This window comes from Camelus bactrianus, chromosome 7 (genome assembly GCF_048773025.1).
Source record: "Camelus bactrianus isolate YW-2024 breed Bactrian camel chromosome 7, ASM4877302v1, whole genome shotgun sequence".
In the NCBI taxonomy this organism is placed as follows: Eukaryota; Metazoa; Chordata; class Mammalia; order Artiodactyla; family Camelidae; genus Camelus; species Camelus bactrianus.
Window position 1 is genome coordinate 4,760,762 of NC_133545.1, and position 19,689 is coordinate 4,780,450.

General features: G+C 44.3%; 1 protein-coding gene across 9 annotated transcripts in view; it reads left to right on the forward strand.

The window, feature by feature from the left end:
• Positions 1-19,689, forward strand: part of PRKAG2 (protein kinase AMP-activated non-catalytic subunit gamma 2) — a 240,877-nt gene that overhangs the window by 178,270 nt on the left and 42,918 nt on the right. For all 9 annotated transcript variants that reach the window (XM_074366726.1, XM_074366728.1, XM_074366723.1 and 6 more), the window contains one exon: positions 8,490-8,559. In XM_074366726.1, the coding sequence (XP_074222827.1) occupies positions 8,490-8,559 (70 nt within the window). The remainder of the gene's footprint in view (positions 1-8,489; positions 8,560-19,689) is intronic.

Genomic DNA, 19,689 nt, shown 5'->3' on the forward strand with positions numbered 1-19,689 from the left:
ATTCATACAGTGGAATACTACTCAGTAATAAAAACAAACAAACAACTGATATACTGAACCATCATTACGCTGAGTGAAATAATCCAGGTGCAAAGGAGTGGATACTGTATGATTCCATGTATATAAAATTCTAGAAAATATCTGTAGTAACAAAAAGTAGATCACTGGTGGCCTGAGACAGTGAAGAGAAAGTAGGAATGAACTGCAGAGTGGCATAAGGAAACTTTTTGGGGTAAGAAAAATGTGTTATATCTTGATTGGAATAGTGGTTTCCAGTTGATACAGCAAATTGTATGCTTGAAATGGATACAGTTTATCGTAGGGAAATTATATCACAATAAAAAAAAAGATACACTAAACATCTTTCTTGAAAGATTTACATTTTGAGGTAGGCAAGTCCTACACCTGCAGTTAGTTGGCTCTGTGTCCTGAGTTCACCCTCATCCATCCTCCAGAACACCACAGATAGTGAATGATGATCACAGAATTCCCCAAAGCCAAGTGCAGACAGTGAAACGGAAGCATTAACAGGTCCCTTCAATTTCAGCTTGACTACTGTACTTCCTTTTGATCGCTGTCTGTAGAACAAAACAGAACAAAAATGGAAATAGTCTGTCTCCATCATTTCTGGAAATTTTCACCAGTTTCTGGACAAAATTTCCATTAGTGAAGGGGTAAAAAGGGCTGAAAATACTATTACCAGTGGTCTGTTCTGGGAAGGGTTAATGAGTCCGCCAGTTATAGAGAGTAGAGAACAGTGAAGAAAGATTTGTGTCCTTGTGACTTTATATCATGTTTTGTGTTGCTTTGTGGTAGGAAGAAATACAACACATTTCAAAGTTTATGGCTCGATGCAGTAAGAATTGAAAGGTTAATTGAACTGGTTGAGCAATACTTATCTTTTCATTTGCAAAGTATTATGGGTTAATAAGAATTGTCAACATAATAGCATGTATTCAGTTCCGCAGTAAGTCATGTTAAACACAAACCTGATAATAAAATATTTCAAGTAGCAAAAAAATAAAGACTAATTTGGATTTATTTGTGAAAGGCAAGAGAAATACAAATTCCAGATCCTGAGCAATGAGCTCCACAGAATCAGAATTTGAAGAGTAACAAACTAACCTCTAATAGTAGGAACTAACTAATGTTTAGAGTTCCTACTTCATGTCTTTTATGTGAATTTCAAACCATACCAGATATTTAATTGACTCACCTTTCACAGTTCCTGCCACATAGTAAATATTCCATAGCAGATAGTAAATATTTGTGGAATGATTGTTTTCAAAATCTTACCATTGTCTATTTTTTGGAAGTTAGAAGATAATTTAACAGAAGGAAGCCAAACAAAAAGGATTTTTTTTTTGGTTTAGTCCATTTTCTTCATCTCTTATTTAATAAAACCGCCTTTGAAACAGATCTCAACTGACATTGAATTGTAGAAATTGGTTGCCATACCCTCTGAAAAGATCCTGTGGAATAAATACTCTTTAAAGGAAATCAAAAATGAATGTTAGGAAGGAACTAACTTTATTTTATACTATCTGAAATTGTTATTTAGAAAAGTATCAAAATGAACTAAAACTTTCCCCCAAATATAATGATTAAAATCAATCAGAAAGAATTCCTAGTTATGGTGTTAAATGTCTTATATTTTCGAGTTTTTATCAAATTTCTACACCAATTTTTTTAAAAAAATCAACTGTCTTTACTTAACAGAAACTACAATTGTAGGGTCACAGCAAGCGCTGGCAAGGCTCCCTGCCGACGTCCAAACAGTCCAAACCGGGGCGGGACGTGCTGTCGACAGCCTCTGTCCTCAGAGAGAGTCTGTTAAAATGGAAATGTTTGTTGTTGTTACTCCTTAGCACAGTCGCTTTCTTTTTTTGCTTCAAGACACCAGTTCCAACGCTCAAAGGAGAGTGGGTATAATTATTTCTACATAGGAATGAGGTCCAGGAGAAGCTTGAGTAGATGAGTTGAAATCATCTCTGAACCCATTTATGCAGTTGAAAGTCAGCCGCTTACCCACCATGTTTTTAACTGATTTGCTAATAACAAACAATTCATTTCACTCAAATATCTTTGGTATCCCTACTATGTGTCAGCACAGGCAATACAATGATAATCAAACAGAGTCGTTCTTCCCCTTCCAAGAGTTTATGGGATTTGCGGGAGACAGAAAAGTAAATCCCAATCCTGTGTTAAGTGCCTTGTAGACTTTTGTGGGGTAAGAGAAGCAGCTAACCAGGTGAGCTGTGAAAAGAGGTCAAGAATCAGGAAAGGCTTCCTGGTGAAGACTGAGCCTTCTTCTTAAGACTCATTCTTTTTATTTTTATTTTATAGTTGATTTACAGTGTTGTGTTAGTTTCAGGTGTACAGCAAGGTGATTCAGTCATATAAATATATTCTTTTTCATATTCCTTATTATTATAGGTTACTACAAGATATTGAATATAGTTCCCTGTGCTATATGTTAGGACCTTGTTGTTTATCTATTTTATATATAATAGTATCTACTAATTCCAAACTCTTAATCTATCCCTCCCCTCTATATATCAAAGGGGAAACTTTGATAACCATAAGTTTGTTTCTATGTCTGTGAGTCTGTTTCTGTTTTGTAAATAAGTTCATTTGTGTCTTTTTTTAAGATTCCACATATAAGTGATATCATATTGTATTTTTCTTTCTCTTTTCTGACTTACTTCACTTAGAATGGCAATCTCTAGGTCCATTCTTGTTGCTGCAAAAGGCATTACTTTATTCTTTTTTATGGCAGAGTAGTATTCCATTGTATAAAGATACCACAGCTTCTTTATCCAGTCATCTGTCGATGGACATTTAGGTTGCTTTCATGTCCTGGCTACTGTAATAGTGCTGCCGTGAACACTGAGTGCATATATCTTTTCACACTAGAGTTCTCTCCAGATATATACCTAGACGTGGGATTGCTGGATCATATGGTAAGTCTATTTTTAATTTTTAGAGGAATCTCAGTACTGTTTTCCGTAATGGCTACACCAAACTACATTGTCACCAACAGGGTTGGAGTGTTCCTCTTTCTCCACAGCCTCTCTAGCATTTACCATTTATAGACTTTTTAATGGTGGTCATTCTGACTGGTCTGAGGTGATACCTCATTGTAGTTTTGATTTGCATTTCTCTGATAATTAGCGATGTTGAGCATCTTTTCATGTGCCTCTTGGCCATTTATATGTTTAAAACTTATTCTTAAAGGAATGGGCAGAAACTAGTCAAGTGGCAGAAGTAGGGAATCTTCAGACCCCAAGTGCAGGGAGCAGAGTGTATTCCGAACAAAGCATCAAGACTCAAGTGTAGGGGAAACAGAGGGGGTTGGCAAGAGAAGGTGAAGAAATGAAACGATCAGGTCCTGCTCGGAGCTGAGGAGTTTGCAGGACATTCCTACAGGTTCCTAAGAGTCATTGGATAGTTCTGAACAGAGTAACAAGAACAAGTGTGTTTTCAAAAGGAGGTCTGGCTCCCGGGTAGGGAAGGGATTGGAGCTGTTCCAGCAACAAGCCTAGCTGCAGAGCATTGTGGAGACAAACGGGCGGCCTCAAAGGATGCTGAGACAAACGCGAGGACCCAGGGGCCATCTGAGATGGATGAGTTTGAGTTGTCTGTAGAAAATTCAAATGGAGATGACCAGGAGGTGGTCTGGAGCTCAGGAAAGCTGTGGGCTTGTGACAAGCTTGGAGGAGGCCGTCAGCACAGGGGTGGGTGTAGAAGCCGCTGGGGTTGGGGGCAGGCACATCTCCAGCCCCCACTGCTGGGAGTTTCCCATCCTACCACGCGGGAGGAGGACACCTTTGCAGAGAGAGCCAGAGCTCACGGAAGACAGCAGGGAAACATTGAAGCTGCGGGTTTCGATATGCTAAATTATTCAGGAGCCCCTTATCTGGTATTTAAGGTTGATTTATTTCTTTCAGTAGCTATTTAAGATTTAAAATCAAAAAGGCAAAGTGAACACAGAGCCGACCTCACGGCATAAAGGAAAGCTTTTTTGGCAGCCATTTTATGATTAAGTTTTCAGGCTGAAGTTTCTTCTTCTGATGGTCATTCAAAGCTGGTTTCCCCCTAATGGTAGCATCTTGCAAAACTAGAGCACAGGAGAAATTGGAGCCCTCATACATTTCTGGTGAAAATGTAAAAAGGTGCAGCCTCTGTGGAAAACAGTTGGGCAGTTTGTCAAAATGTTAAATATGACCCAGACTTTTCATTCCTGAATCCATACCTAACAGAAATGAAAACATACGTCCACACAAACCCTTGTACATGAATGTTTATAGCAGCAATATTTATATTCACAACAGGCAAAAGTGGAAACTACCCAAATATCTATCAACTGATGAATGGATGAAACAAAATGTGGTGTATCCATGCAACAGAATATTATTCAGCAATTTTTAAAAAATGAAGTACTGATAAATGTTACAACATGGATGAACCTTGAATATATGATACTGAGTGAAAGAAGCCAGAGGCAAAAGACCACACATTATATGGTTCCATTGATATGAAATGTCCAGAATAGGCATAAATCCGTAGGATCAGAAAATAGGTTAGTGGTTGCCTGAGGCTGGGCATGAGGGTTAGGGAGTAATAGTGACTGCTAATGGGCATGGGGTTTGTCTCTGGGATAATGAAAATGTTGTGAACACGGGTGGTTGCACAACCATGTGACTATACTAAAAATCATATTTTATAGTATGTGAATTATATCTCAATAAAGTTTTTTTTCTAAATTAACCCACATTGTTATTTCCTCAACACAATTAAGTCAGCTTAGCTTGACTTATGGGGAAAAAATATGGTATGATCCCACAGGCAGGATACTGACTTGATACAGTCAAGATACAGAACAGTCCCACCACAAGGATCCCACTGTTGCCCTTTTATAACCACAGGCACCTCTGTTCCCCCACTTCATCCCTGACCCCTAGCCCCCACTAATCTGTTCTCCATTTCTATAATTTTTGTCATTTCAAGAATGTTCTATAGTGGAATCATACCACATATAACCTTTTGGGATGGGCTTTTTTCACTTGGCATTATTCCCTGGATATCCATGCATGTGGCTGTATGTATCAATAGTTCATTGCTTTTTATTGCTGAGTAGCATTCCATAGTATAGATGTAACATAGTTTGTTGAATGATGTGTTATTTCCAGTTTTTAACTATTAAAAATTAAGCTGCTATACACATTCATATACAGGTTTTCGTGTCAACATGTTTCGTTTTACCTGGGATAAATGCCCCAGAGTGCAACTGATGTGTCATGTAGCCGTTGGGTGTTTAGTTTCGTAAGAAACCTCCATGCTGTTTCACAGAGTGGTGGTAGGATTTTGCATCCCCACAGCAGTGCACGAGTGATTCTGTTTCTCTGCGTCCTCACCAGCATTTGGTGTGGTCACTATCTTTCTGTTGCCCATTCCAATGGGTGTGTAGTGACAGCTTATTGTGGCTTTGATTTGCATTGCTCTAATGGCTAATGATGTCGAGCATATTTTCATGTTCTTATTTGCCATCTGTGTATCTTTTTCAGTGAAATGTCTCTTCATTTCTTTTACTGGATGGTTTCCTTTTTCTATTATCGAGTTTTGAGGGTTCTTTACATATTCCAGAGACTGGTCATTTGTTGGCTTTGTGGTCTGCAAGTATTTTTCTACCACTGTATAGCTTGTCTTTTTATCTTCTCAATAGGGTCTGTCACAGGGAAAACATTTTTAATTTTAATGAGGCCTAATTTATTAATTTTCCTTCTATGGATCATGCTAACTCTTTGCTTATCAACAGATCCCGAAGATTTTCTCCCATTTTTTTCTAAAAGTTTCATAGTTTTGTTTTATTTATAAGTCCATGACACAATTTGAGCTCATTTTTGTATACAGTGTGAGGCTTAATATTGAGTTTTTTTGCCTGTTGACATCCAATTGCTCCAGCATTATTTTTGCGCCTTTATCATATATTGGTTTGACATACTTTTGTGGGTCTATTTCTAGATTCTTTACTTGTTTCTGTTGATCATTGTGTCAACCCCCCTTCCCCCCTTGACTACTGAAGCTCTATATTGAATCAAGTGATTCCTCCCACTTTGTTCTTCTTTTTCAAGATTGTTTTAGCTATTCTAGAGCCTGTGCCTTTCCACATAAATTTTAGAATAAGCTTATCTTGTCCATGAAATACCTTGTTAGGATTTTGATATGAATGGCATTAAACCTAGAGATAAGTCTAGGGGAGAACTGACATCTTTACTACATTGAGTATTCCAATCCATGAACATGGAATGCCTCTCCATTTATTTAAGTCTTCTATCATTTCATCCACATTTTGTAATTTTCAGCATACAGATCTTGTACATGTTCTCTTAAGTGAATACCTAAGTAATTTTCTTCGTGGTAATTGTAAATAATACTGTCTTTAATATCAGTTTCCACATGTTCATTGTTAGTATACACAAATGTAAGTGATTTTTGTGTGTTGTTTTTGTATCCTGTGACCTTGTGGAACTTGCTAGTTCTAGTTTTGGTGTTTTGGGGTTTTTTGTTTTTGTTTTTGTTCTTTTAAGTAGTCCTTGGAACTTCCTATGCAGACACTATGTCATCTGCAAATAGGGATGGTTTTATTTCTTCCTTTGCAATTTGCATGCCTTTTATTTATTTATTTTTCTTGCCTTATTGCAGCGGCTAGAACTTCCAGTACTATGTTGAATAAGTATAGGGTGAAAGCTGACATCCTTGCTTCCTTCCTGAACTTAGAAAGCATTCAGTGTTTTGTTGTTAAGCATGACATAGGTGAGGGGTTTTACCACCGATGTCTTACAAAATCAGTTTTGCCTTCTTTTCCTCCCTCCCACACATTTAATTAAGACTAAGACAACGGGGATTGGTCCAACTGAGATGACAGAGCAAAAAGCACAAAGGAGATTTCTGTACTTCCTCCTTCCAGGCTAGGTTTTGCTAGACTGACAGAACCAAGTTCCTTTCAAGAGGTGGAGGCCCCTTTACAGCTGGAATCAGCGCTAGAGAGCTAATCTCCCTATTAGGGCCCTTGCACGCTGCAGTGAGCTAAGGGCCTCCTTGCACAGGGTGCAGACACTGGCTGTCACACAGGAGAGCCTCACGAAATGGGGTGCCTGTCCCCTCTCCAGCTACCCTACTCTTCCAGGAAGCTTTCGGATGCCAGCCTCACTGCCTGCCAACCTGAGTTGGTGATAGGAGAGTCTCAGATACCCAGATCCAGAGTGACAGCAGTGGCCAGGGCCAGATTTTGATTCGTGTGTGTTTCGGGCAGTGGCTCACTAAAGAAGAGAATCGGTTATGAAGAGGAGAAGCAAATTAAGAGTTATATGGCTGGGTAAAACTGATAGCAAAGTAGTGCATCTACAATACGTGTAACCTACGGAACAAAAATTTTAATAGGGGAAAGGGATGAGCAGTCTAATCTAAAATTTGGAAAGCAAGCAATCACTCCTCCCCACCCCGCCACCCCCGCCCCGTCTGCGGTGTCGTCTCCCTCTGGGGTCTCTGCAGCTCCATCCCCCTCTCCCTGGCACGTCGCCCCGCCCACTCCACCCCCACCTGGTGGCGTTCCCCTCGTGCCCCACCCCCGGACTGGCAGAGACCACACCTGCGCAGGTTAAACCTGCAGGGACGCGCTGCCGTGGGTGGCCGGGGAAGGTGAGTCGATGTGTGCAGTGGGGTGGGAAGATGAGGCGAGAATGAGAAAACGGGCCTCCGCTAATGGCCGGTCCGCAGCCCCGGCGGAAAGGAGGCCGCGGCCGGAGAGGGGCGCCCCGGCGGCCCTCGCGCGAGCCAGCCCCTGGCTTCTCGGGGTCCTCTTCCCACGCTTCCTTCTCGCCGGTCCATACCAAAGCCCGGGGCGGGGGGAGCGGAAAGCGGACCGTTCCACTCGAGGAGGGGCGGCAGGTTAGGCCGCGGCCCGCGCCACCTGCGGCCTGGGGCGGGGGAGGGCCGGGGACTGGCTGAGCCGCCCATTCTGTTCTGTGCCGGCGCGCTGGCCGCGCCGCGCCGCCCCCCGCCCCGCCAGCCGCCCGGGAGGCCCCTCCTCCCGGCGACTCGGCGCGGAGCGAGGCCGGAGCGCTAGGCGGGGCCGCGGAGCCCGCCCCCGCGCCCCGCCCCACCCCCACGCACTCCCGCCAGCCCCCCTGCGTCCTCCTCCGCCCCCTCGCTCCCCCTGGCCCCCGCCCTTCGCCCCGCCCCCCCGCCCCTAACCTCCGCCCCGCGTGCCCGCCCTCCCCCGGCCCCGCCCCCGCGTCCGCACCGCGGTACCCCGGCCCTCGGCCCTCCGCCCCCCGCGTCCCCGCGCCGCGCCCCTGTACCCCCGGCACCCCCGCCCTTCGCCCCCGCGCCGCCTCCCCGCGTCCCCGCGTCCCCGCGCCCCCGCCCGCGCGGCCGGGGACGAGCGCCGCCGAGCGCATGCTGATCCCTGTCCTCCTCCTCCTCAGGCGGCGCTGGCGGCGGCCCCGGGACCCGCGGAAGCCGGCATGCTGGAGAAATTCGAATTGGAAGAAGAAGGTGAGTGCCCCCCGCTGGAACACGCCTCCGTTTCTACGCCGGGGCCCCGAGGGGCCGGGGCGCGGGGAGCATCGGTGTTCACGCCCCGGAGGCCGCGGGACCCCGCCGCCCACTGCCTGACCAGCTTCGGGCGGCGCGCCCTGCGGGGTCGGATTTGGAGACGCGGAGCCGGCAGAGCGTGTCCGCAGTGGCGCGCTGGTGCCTTTCGGAGGGCGAGAGCTAGCTGGGCTCCGAGGGGAGCCCCGCAACCCGGCCATCAACACGGATAGTCGGTCCTTTTGTCCTTACTAGCCGAACTCGAATGAGAGCAAGGTGACATGCAGTAGTAGTTGTTTGTAATGCCACCATACACGTAGAGGTAACCCCCGAATTATGTCTGTGGTCCATAGCGTTAAATAACACATGCTGCTTCCCTCATCTGTACTTGTGAAAATACCACCGGCAGGGTGTAGGGTGTGTCTTCTGGTCTTAATAGGGAAAGTTCAATGGGAAAACCAGAAGCGGCTTAGTGAATTGGTTTTGAGTTCAGGTGACCCTGTCATTCCATCGTTTCTGTCGCCTCTTCTCTCAGTCGTTTTTTTTTTTTTTTCCATTTTCGATTTTCCTGCCCCGTTTTATTCTTACTTACCTGGGTCATATTTTGAAGCTGTTAAAAATGGAGTGGGGGATGAGTTTGTTTTTCGGCAAAATTAATATTTAACATGGAAAATGATGAGCTTTTACCAGGATCTTATTTTGAAAGTTAAAATTTGAAGGGGATGAGCTTGTTCTTTGGCAAAATTAGTACTTAAAATGGAATACAAGGAGCTCAAAGTCAGAAAAGAACTTTAAGATGCTTGACAATTTGAGGAATTTAAAAGACCTTCACACTATCTTGTGTACTTCCATTATTCATTTAGTGAGTTCTCTATTTTCCAAGTATTGATGGAATAAAGCTCTGGGAACAAAGAATGCGCCATGTGGATGCTGTGCCTTGTGCCAACTTTACTTTAATACCTCTGTTCATTTACAGTCAGGCAATTACTTAAATACGCATGTACAACCAATGTGAGAATGCTACCAGACTGCAGCAGGCCAGTCAACGTTCATTTTATGTTTAGAGTCCCTGCATTTCACATACATGTTAGCCAAGAGATAATATATTCATAGTCATTATCGTTAAAAGTTTGCATCCGTATTTATTATTAACAAGCAGTTACAGGATACATTTCAGAATTTTACCGGGACTTAATTTGCATTTTATCCTACTGAAAAATAATCCAGTGTCTTCAGTCAAATCCACTTCATTATTCCTTGGTTGTATTATATTGCAGGTCGAATTTTGGGCACTGTCCATGGACCAATATGGTATGTCCTCCTTTCCATGAAGACTTTGAATGTCTAAATCATAGAGTTTTCTTTATCCCTGATTTTTGTAACATTGAAAGCCCATTACATTTAAACATTTTGCAGATTCACGTAGGAACAAGAGGAAAGCAGAAAGTACATACTATTAGAGAGGTACCATAGTTCTGGTTAAGAGTATAGGCCCAGTGTCAAATCTTATCTCCACTTCTTATTGAGCTGTGTGACCTTGGACAAGTTACTTAAACTGTGCCTTGGTTTTTCCCATTCATAAACTGGAACTCATATTGGGGTGTTTTGAGGATTGGATGAGATAATCCACATAATAGTATTTAGCACATTACTGTAAATCCACAGTAAGCATTCTCTAAATGTTAAATTACTGTTACTTTTTAAGTGCCGTTCACCAGTTGTACTGAACTCATGGACTTTTTAAGGATTTTATTAATGAATCTTCCGTAGAACTTCTTCTCAATACAGGTTTGATGGGTTTTTTCCTTACTTGAGATTAATTTAATTATGTTGCATTTCTCAAAGTAGATATGCAAGCCTTATTTCTTTTGCGTTGTTTCTGCCACTGGGATGAAAGTACAGTATTAAACCTAAGCATCTAAGAAAAGGAATTCCCCATTTTTACCCATCTGTTTTTATCTGTATTGCTGTCATTAAGGCATTCTGAATCCCACAAATAACCCGGTCAAACTTTTCTAGATTCTTAAGGAGGCGAAATGCTAGGCAATTGCTTGGAGGCCGTTAGCCAGGCTGGAAGGAGCAGTGTTGGCGTGCAGTCTAAGGTGCTCCTTTGTTTCTTTTGAACTTCAGGTTGCTTATTCATCCAGACTACGGAAAAACTGAGTATCAAGCAGAATCTTACATGTATTTGACGGGGGGCGAATGTCTTAACAGGAAGACAGTACACCTTAAATATCCTGTGAACTGATGTGTTAGCAGCCTACATGATAGCTATTGAATAGATCCTCATTGAGTCACTAGACTTTTCTTATTCATGTAATAGCATTTGTGCCTTGCAGTCTGGAGGCGTTACTTAGATGGAGATACATTTGGTATACATGGAAACACACGGTCACTGATATTTTTGTTACCAAGTACTTTTCTATTTCTTCATAAATTACAACAGATACTATACTTATTAGAAACAATTTGGGGGCATTAGTGAAGTTAGAGTAATCTTGTATTTACTTCTGGGAAGAAAGAAAAAATTATGCCTGTCTCCCCTGTCGTGTTCAGGTCCCCTTTCAGGTTCTGCCACCAGCTGCCCACCCACTTCTTACCATCGCACCCTGACAGAGGGACCCCCCCCCCCCAGAGCGAGAATTGATGGCACGGCTCCCTGACGGGAAAATCTTTACCACTTTCCCGTGTCTATATATAGAACACATGCAGACGCACTTCATCTGCAGCCTCACTGCCTCTTCCTGGCCAGCCACACACGCCAGTGATCGGAGAGCTTTCTATGCATAAGAACCACCGGACATCTTTTTAAAGGGCAGGTTCTCGCTCTTTGGGTCTGGGATGGGGCCTGGGAGTCTGCATTTCTGCCAGCCTCCCTAGTGCTGCTGCTTTGCAGACCCTACCCTGAATAATAAGGCTCTCCAGCGGGCCTCGGCAAACTTTTTCTGTAAAGAGCCAGATGGTCTCGGGCTCTGGCTCTGTCACGACTCCTCAGCTGGCCCGGGCAGCAGCAGAGCAGAAGGCAGCTCAGGACCAGCTCAATCCGACTGGCAGTCAAACTTTATTTACCAAAAGAGGCCAAATCTGGCTCACGAGCAGTTAGCCTGACCCCTGTTCTGTGTGTCCCTCGTGGTCCCTTAGGGCATTACGTCATTTGGAGGGTAAGACTTTCTCCTGCTCCATCTCTCCGCCCTGTCCCTCTTCCTGGCACGGCACAGCTCCACCCGGGTCTCCTCCTCCCAGGGTCCCTCCCGCATTCCTCTCACAGTCCGTCCTTCCCTGCCCGACACTTGGCACATGGTGGGTGCTCAGCGGTGCTTTGGCATCTCAGTGAGTACATTACACACTTCTCATTCCTTTTTGGGAAGGTTGGGAGGATGAAATGATTCAGTGTCTGCAGAGTGACGGGGACAGTGCCTAGCCCAAGGCAGTCACTTGATGTGTTTGCTTTTCAGATTCTTTTGTTACAGCAGTCATCCCTATTTGTTTTTATCAAGATTAAACTGTCTTGAACTTATTTAATGGCAGGGCCAAGTGCAAGGACTTTGTAAGCACTGAGACACCGCCCATGACTGCTTTTTGAAGGAGATAAGCACCCAGAAATTTATTCATGACTAATAACTCTATCATTCTGGCGCTGCTCTGCCCCTGGAAACTATCTGTGTGGTATCTCCTCACGTCCCTCTTATCATCTCAGCTGTCGCAGACTCTTCAGCTGTTTCAGGCTTTCACTAACTCCCGCTTCTTAGCCGTCTTTCCAACCGGCCTGCCCCCCTGTCCCTCACCATCTGCCTGCTTCCTTCATCCCTGGCGGTCCTTTCTGTCCTCACTGTCCCTTCTTCACCTGCAAGGCATCTCCCAAAGGGTAATCTTTTCAGAACTTAACCTCCAAACTCATTTTTCTAGCAAGACTGGCCCACCTAGTCTGCACTGATCAAAAATAGGTAAGAAGTGGACATAAGAAGTAAAAGTGAAAGGGAAGCATTATTTTTCAGTCAAGAATCTCAGAATTTTAGCCCAGTCCTGTAGTGCAGTAGCTGTGTTCTTGGATAAGCCTTGTCTCTTGGGGCGTTGCTTTCTTGTTTTGTTTGTTGTTGTCATTGTGGGTTTTCTCTGTAAGGCAAAGCCCAGCACTTGGTGACTTGTACTTTTCCTTCCAGCTTGAAAATATGGCTTAAAGGTACCAGCAGCTGCTCTACATAGACTAGCAAAACCAAAAATGTGCTTTCACTCAAACTCATCCATTCTCAACTGGAGGATATGGCTCTGCAGTGAGCAAAGATTGGGTCTTGTCAGGGGACAGAAAATCTTAGGACAGTGGTTTGTGGCTCTCCAAGGGGCCCCTGCTCAGACCCGCCGTGTTGCTCATGGGGGCCGGACAGTTGGAGGGAAGGGCCGGGGGTGCAGGGGGTATAGAAAAACTAGGGAAGGGGGGGATGATGGGGAAAAAAGGTTGAGAAACACTTTAACTTACTTAAGGGAGGATGTCTTCCCATGTATTTGTGGAACTTTTCAAAGTACCCCCTTATCACCTTGAGAGCGGCTTCCTGTGAGACTCTGCTGGGGCCACCTGGCCATGTGTTGACTCTAATGCGAGGGGTGCTGACCCCTGGTGGTGACAGGTTTGTGATCACAGCTGGGTTGCTCATGGTCCTGTCGGAGCATTAGAAGGCGCTGATGATCTGCTGTCCAGGCTCCACCCTCCCTCCTGTATTTGCATCCTTAGCTTAGACTAGAGACTCACTGTTTCTTGATTATAAAAATAGTTTTAGCTTTATGAAATATTTGCAGTTAAAATTCTTCTTTAGCTGGCCGCATATTTGAAAGCTTGCCATATTGAGTAGATTTGAGGTACACATTTTAAAGTCTGTAAAGTCAGGCTGTAGCTTCACGTTTGATGGGATCTTAGACTTGACGAGCTAGAGTAGTTGTTTTACAGACTGTGGAGGTTTGGTCGTCTGAAATGGTAAGACCCTGACTGCTGTATGCGAGAAGAGCGTGCTCAGGAGGGTCTGGGAACATCCACAGGTGGGAGCTGTCCCCATTCACAAGTAACAAAATCGTCAGGAGCCAAGGCAGCGCTGAGTCATCTCCACAATGAAGGGCTTTCCACGACCTTCCCTCTGAGACCGCCTCTCTCTGCTCCTCCTTGGGCGCCCGGCAACCCCGCCAGTTGCTGGCCGGCGTCCAGAACATGCTTCAGGCTGCTCAGTGGCAGGGGATGGTTCCGTCCTACGAGGGTGCACATGACCCTTGCAAAGCCGTTATCCCAGGACCCCGGTGACTTTGTATTTTCCCTTTGGATTTTAAAGTGGGAAAACTTTGATACCGCAAAGCATTTGGAATTTACGTGAAAAAACGGGAAGAATTTTGATGTCCTTTTCCTGTGATGATAACATCCTGGCGTATATGAAGTAGGGTGAGGCACTGTTGTAAGTCCTTTACATCTGTCTCTTCTAATCCTCAAAATAAGTGTAAGAGGTAAATGTTTTATCTTTCTTGATTTAGTGAGGAGGATTTGAAGGAAGTGAGAGGATAAGTAAGTTACCTCCAGAGTACGTGTCTGGGAAGGTGGGGTCACCAGGTTTCAAACATAGTCATTAGGCGCAGAGCCCAGGCTCCGAGCCAGGCCGCATCACTGATCAGAAATAATCCTTTATTCGGAGACCCTCTTTCCATTTTCTCCCCTCCTGTTCATCCTTCAGCCCATTCCCACCACCCACCCAGGCCCACTGAGGGGGCTGCTCATGGCTTCGTTGTGCCACTCCAGGGGGCACTTAGCAGCCCTCTTCTCATCTGAGCCCTTGTCCCCAGCGATGACCACCGCCCTCCTCCCACGCAGCCGGCACCGCTGGGGTCCTCCTCATACCTGTCGGCCTGCTTGTTTCCTCCATGCTGCTTACCTTTCCCTCTTTTTCCTTTTTTTTTTTTTTTTTTTTTTTTGGTGGGAAAGGGGGAGTGGAGTAGCAGGTTTAATGAGTCTAATTCACGTACCACACACTTGCTTCTCTTTCTTGAACATTAGGCACTGGGCTTCCTCTTGGCTCTGCCAAAGCCCACTGTGTTCTCCTGGACTCTCTGAATAGTCGTGCTGCCGTGGCTTTAGTTACCATATAGCTGTTGCCCAGGGCCTTAATCCCAGGTATTTAATTACCACGATGCTTTAGTAACTGATGACGCCCAAGTAGCTGTCTCCAGCCGGATGGCCCTTTTCAGTATTCGGTTGTCTGTTGGATGTCTCTGCCCCAGTCATTCCACTCTGTCTGTGTTCTGTCCTCCTCTCCTCCCTCCTTCCCTCTCCCCCCTCTTTTCTTTTCGCCAGCCTGATTCAGTAAATCTCACCATGTTCACCTAGTTGTTCGTTTATTTCCGTTTTTTGTTTGTTTGTTTTTTAGCAAGAATGATGTTTAGCGGCGGCTCTCACACTCCCCCACATCCCGGTAGTCAGTCCTCTCACTCTGGCCTCCTGACTTCCTGCCCTGCTCTGTGACTTCTGCCATCACTCTGGGCCAGGCCGGCAGCATCTTTCTGTTGACTGTTAAAGAGCCCAAGCCCTCCGGCATCCACTCTGGCCCCTCCAATCCACTTCACAGGCTGCAATTAGAGATGTTTTCTAAAAACGTGCATCTAATCATGTCACTTCCAGGCTTAAAAGCCTTGGCTGACTTTCCTCTGCCTCTGCTGCAGCCCACACCTCCTCCCTGCCCTCTGCGCGCCCCGCCGGCCCCTCCGTCTGCCCACCTCACCTCACACCTCCCTTCCCCTGGCCTTCTTGAAGGTCCTCAAACTGCCTTGTTCCTCCATGCCTTCTGGACTTCACACAGGCTGTTCCCTCTCCTTGGGTTGTTCTTCCCTGTCCTCTTGGCCACCTGCTAATCTTCTTCAGATCTCAGCCTAAATGTCACTTCCTTGGGGACAGTGACTTTCTGGAAGCCCCAGGCAGGCCTTCACATGTTCTCATCTCTCACAGTTGGTGGGGGCTGTTAAGGAGAGTTGCGTTTATTCATGTTTCAAGGCAATGAGAGAAAATCATTTGCCAGGTTACTGAGTGTTAATCAGAGAGCAGTGACGAGGTGTAAGATGACTCGAGGGTACCTCCCAGATGTGCCAAGGCTTCTGCTCCTAAGCGTGAAGTCAGAATAGACTCTGCGCAGTAACCTGACAGCTCAGGGGCAGCAGCCGCAGCTTGAAAAGTGATGTTAGGGGGAAGGAAACCCGCTGAAGTCGGATACTCAAAGAGGAGAGTCATTTGGGGGGAGGAAACTAACTTGGGAACCTTTTGGTCAAATTTTAGTCACTTTTTAACCTTTTCAATTTGCTGTTTCCATCCCACTTTGTGCTGTTTTCTACGTCCCTGAATTTATGTAGCATTATTGAGGTTTGTGAACTTTGTAGTACCTGATTCACTTTATCTTACCTTATACTTTGGTCACTTGTTTCTAACAGTAAGTTGCTACCAATAAATTGTTATTGTATAGATCATGTACTGTGGAATGCTGTTATTCCCTTAAGACCTCCTCAAGAATACAGACATCCACATTCTCATGTGTTTTTCACCTTTGGCTCTTACTTTTCACATTGATTCCCTAGCTTGGATGCTTGCACATATGGCATGCCCCCCCCCTTTAAGTTGCGTAATGTAATTAGTGTCACGTAATTAAGAGCATGAGTCAGACCCAGATTGAGTCCCATTTCTTCTGCTTAATAGCTGTGAGACCTTAGGCAAGTTATTTCAAGCTCCTGTTTCTTCCTGTGTAAGTAGGAAATAATACCACCTAGCTAATAGGGTCATATGTGCGTTAAATAACGCAAACTTCACACTCCCCTCAGTACCTGCTGTGTGTACAGTCTCCACAAATATAACTATGATGAAGACCTGGAAAGGACCAAAAAGGCAACTGAGCAAAAATTTTAAATCAGAGCCACCCTTAGTGCCTCGTCCAGTGACAGCTGTCTGTCCAGTGATGGCTTCGGTGTCTGTACGTCAGACTGTTCCCCGTGTGACTGCTGTTCATCCTGTCCAGCTGGCAGCGTTTGTGATTGCGTGTTTGGGTTTACTTACCCCCATTCCTCAGAGTCACTCTTCAAGAAAGATGGTGTAGTCCCCATTTTACAGATGAAGATGTTCTAGCTAAAGGGATGAAGTCATTTGCTCAAGGTCACACAGAAAGTGATGGCAGGTCTGATACGGGTTTGGTCAAGATCTGCCCTGTTCTTTCTTCTACACTCACTCCCACTGGAACCTGGATTCCCTGGAGTCCCCGTTGGAGAAGACTGGCCTGCTCCCTGACACACTGGAGGAAAGGACCTGAGGCCTGTGAGCTTATGAACGAATCTTCTGTTGTTCCTGCCTTACTCTGCAAATCATTTTTTCATATTTTGATTTGAAATCATAATTCTGAACACACACGTGTAGGAAGGATGATTGCTGTACTGGAGGCAGCCAGAGGGCCCAGCAGCAGAAGGATTCCTTGTGGCACTAAGCCCCAAAGACGTGCATGCAGTTGTGGGCATATGTCTGAGCTCTGGTAAACTGAATGCGTCAAGGTGTGTCAGAAGAGCATTCTGTCTGAAAGTCACACTGCAGCATGCCGGTGGGGACATGGTGACAAGCCAGTCTTAATTCACCTACTGACTCACTGGGCTGGGCTGCCATGCTGGGATTCAAGACAGTTTGCTGAATATATTCATTTCTCTCTCTTCCTCCCCCCCCCCAAAATTCTACTGAAATGACAGCAGCCAGTGAAATTGAACCAAGAAGTAGTCTTGCTCAACAAAAGCAAAGGCTTAATTCTTGGAAAAGACCAGTGAAGTGGATAAACCTGTGTGAGGTCTGTTCAAGAAAAAAAAGTGGAAATGCAAAGCATTAGAAATTATACAGACTCCTTAATTATGAACTTGGAGGTTCAGAAAATAATATTAAAAGAAATCTGAACATATCAAATTATATCAATACATTTAAAACTCTTCAGTCACTTTTGAATAAGTTTTGTCATTTCATATTTTCCTGGTTAGTTACCTCTTTCATCAATCACCATAAAATAAATTAAAAAGTAATTAACTGAATTGTACACTTTAAATGGGTGGACTGTATGGATGTGAATTCTATCTCAATAAAGGTTTTTTTGTTTTTGTTTTTAAGTAGTTAAAGTTCCTCGCCCTTCCTCTGCCCTAGGCCTGGTATTCAGCCTGTTGATGGATGAATTCTGTAAAACTTTCAGGGAGCAGGTCATTTGAATTACTTTAGGGCATAGGAAAGGATGGCCGCTTCCTGGCCCATTCTGTGGTGTTAGCTTGATCCTGATATCAGAGCCAGATGACAGCACACAGAGAAGAAAACAAATGATTAACCTGGCATTGGAAATATGGGCAGAGCTCCTACATAAACATCAGCAGTGAGCCGTGCGGTCTGCTGTGACCAAACAAGGTTTTGTCCTGGAAACGCAAGAAGACTGCAGTTTGTTAAGAAATCCACCGAGGAATTAATGTCAACAGATTAAAGGAGAGAAGCTTCTGGTCATCTCAGTAGATACTGAAAAAGCAACTGATAGAATTCAACATATGTCCCTTAACAAAATCCTTAGTGAGCCAGAGAGAGAAGGGAGCGCCTTTCAGCTCCTGGAAGCACATCGGCCGGGCGTCATCTTGTTGTTCCTGCATCACCATTAAGGTGTCCCTTCCTCTGCTGACCTGCGGGCGCCTGGGGCTGGATCCCTGGAAGCTGACCTGGGTCCTCACTGTTGCTTCAGCTCAGTAACTGGGTTCTGCTTCCTGAGAAAGAGGAAGCATTGGCCGTCGTATATGTTTCAGCCATGTGGTTCCCAGAATTAAACGTAAAGTCATTTTAACACTGGTGGGAATCACAATCGTTTCAAAGTCACTGCTTTGTCTGTCTGTGACATTCTTTAAACATTTACTGCAACTCACTTTGAACCATCTAATTAGGGAGACTGTGCCTTTGCTTACCTACATTTTCCTTCTTAATAAGCCTTTGCCCCTTATCTAGACAACCACGTGCCTCTCCCTCTTCAGCGGATGCTTTTGCCCCCAACACACACAAAACTATAATGCCGAAAGTGTGGAAAGGGAAAAAAATCTAATGCATTTCATTTATTCTGCTACCTTATAAGTCCTGTAAAATTAGATTCAAGCCTTTACTTTGTTAATATTCATGTTTCTAAGCACTTTAGGACAACTTGTACAAGAGTTTAATCTTTTCATATATTTTTAACTTCCACATTTCCCTTTTTGCTTATTTCTTGCTCAACTATTTTCAATGGTTTTCTAAAAAGAAAAGATACTATATGAATATAGCAAACTTGCGTTTCTAAATGTAGAATAAAGTATAAAAGACACATTTTAAAGTAGCTAACCTATTGATAATCTTTTTCTCTGTGGAATTACAATGAAATGTCTACATTAAGTTAAAATGGGGATTGGAAATAAGTCAGGTGTTTATGTCTTGGGTCTTTTTTTTTTAACATTTTTTATTGATTTATAATCATTTTACAATGTTGTGTCAAATTCCAGTGTAGAGCACAACTTTTCAGTTATACATGAACATATATATATTCATTGTCACATTTTTTTCCTCTGTGAGCTACCATAAGATCTTGTATATATTTCCCCATGCTATACAGTATAATCTTGTTTATCTGTTCTACAATTTTGAAATCCCAGTCTATCCCTTCCCGCCCCCCACCCCCTTGGCAACCACAAGTTTGTATTCTATGTCTATGAGTCTTTCTGTTTTGTATTTATGCTTTGTTTGTTTGTTTAGATTCCACATATGAGCAATCTCATGTGGTATTTTTCTTTCTCTTTGTGGCTTATTTCATTTAGAATGACATTCTCCAGGAGCATCCATGTTGCTGCAAATGGCATTATGTTGTCAGTTTTTATGGCTGAACAGTATTCCATTGTATAAATATACCACATCTTCTTTATCCAGTCATCTGTTGATGGACATTTAGGCTGTTTCCATGTCTTGGCTATTGTAAATAGTGCTGCTATGAACACTGGGGTGCAGGTGTTATTTTGAAGTAGGGTTCTTTCTGGATATATGCCCAGGAGCAGGATTCCGGGGTCATATGG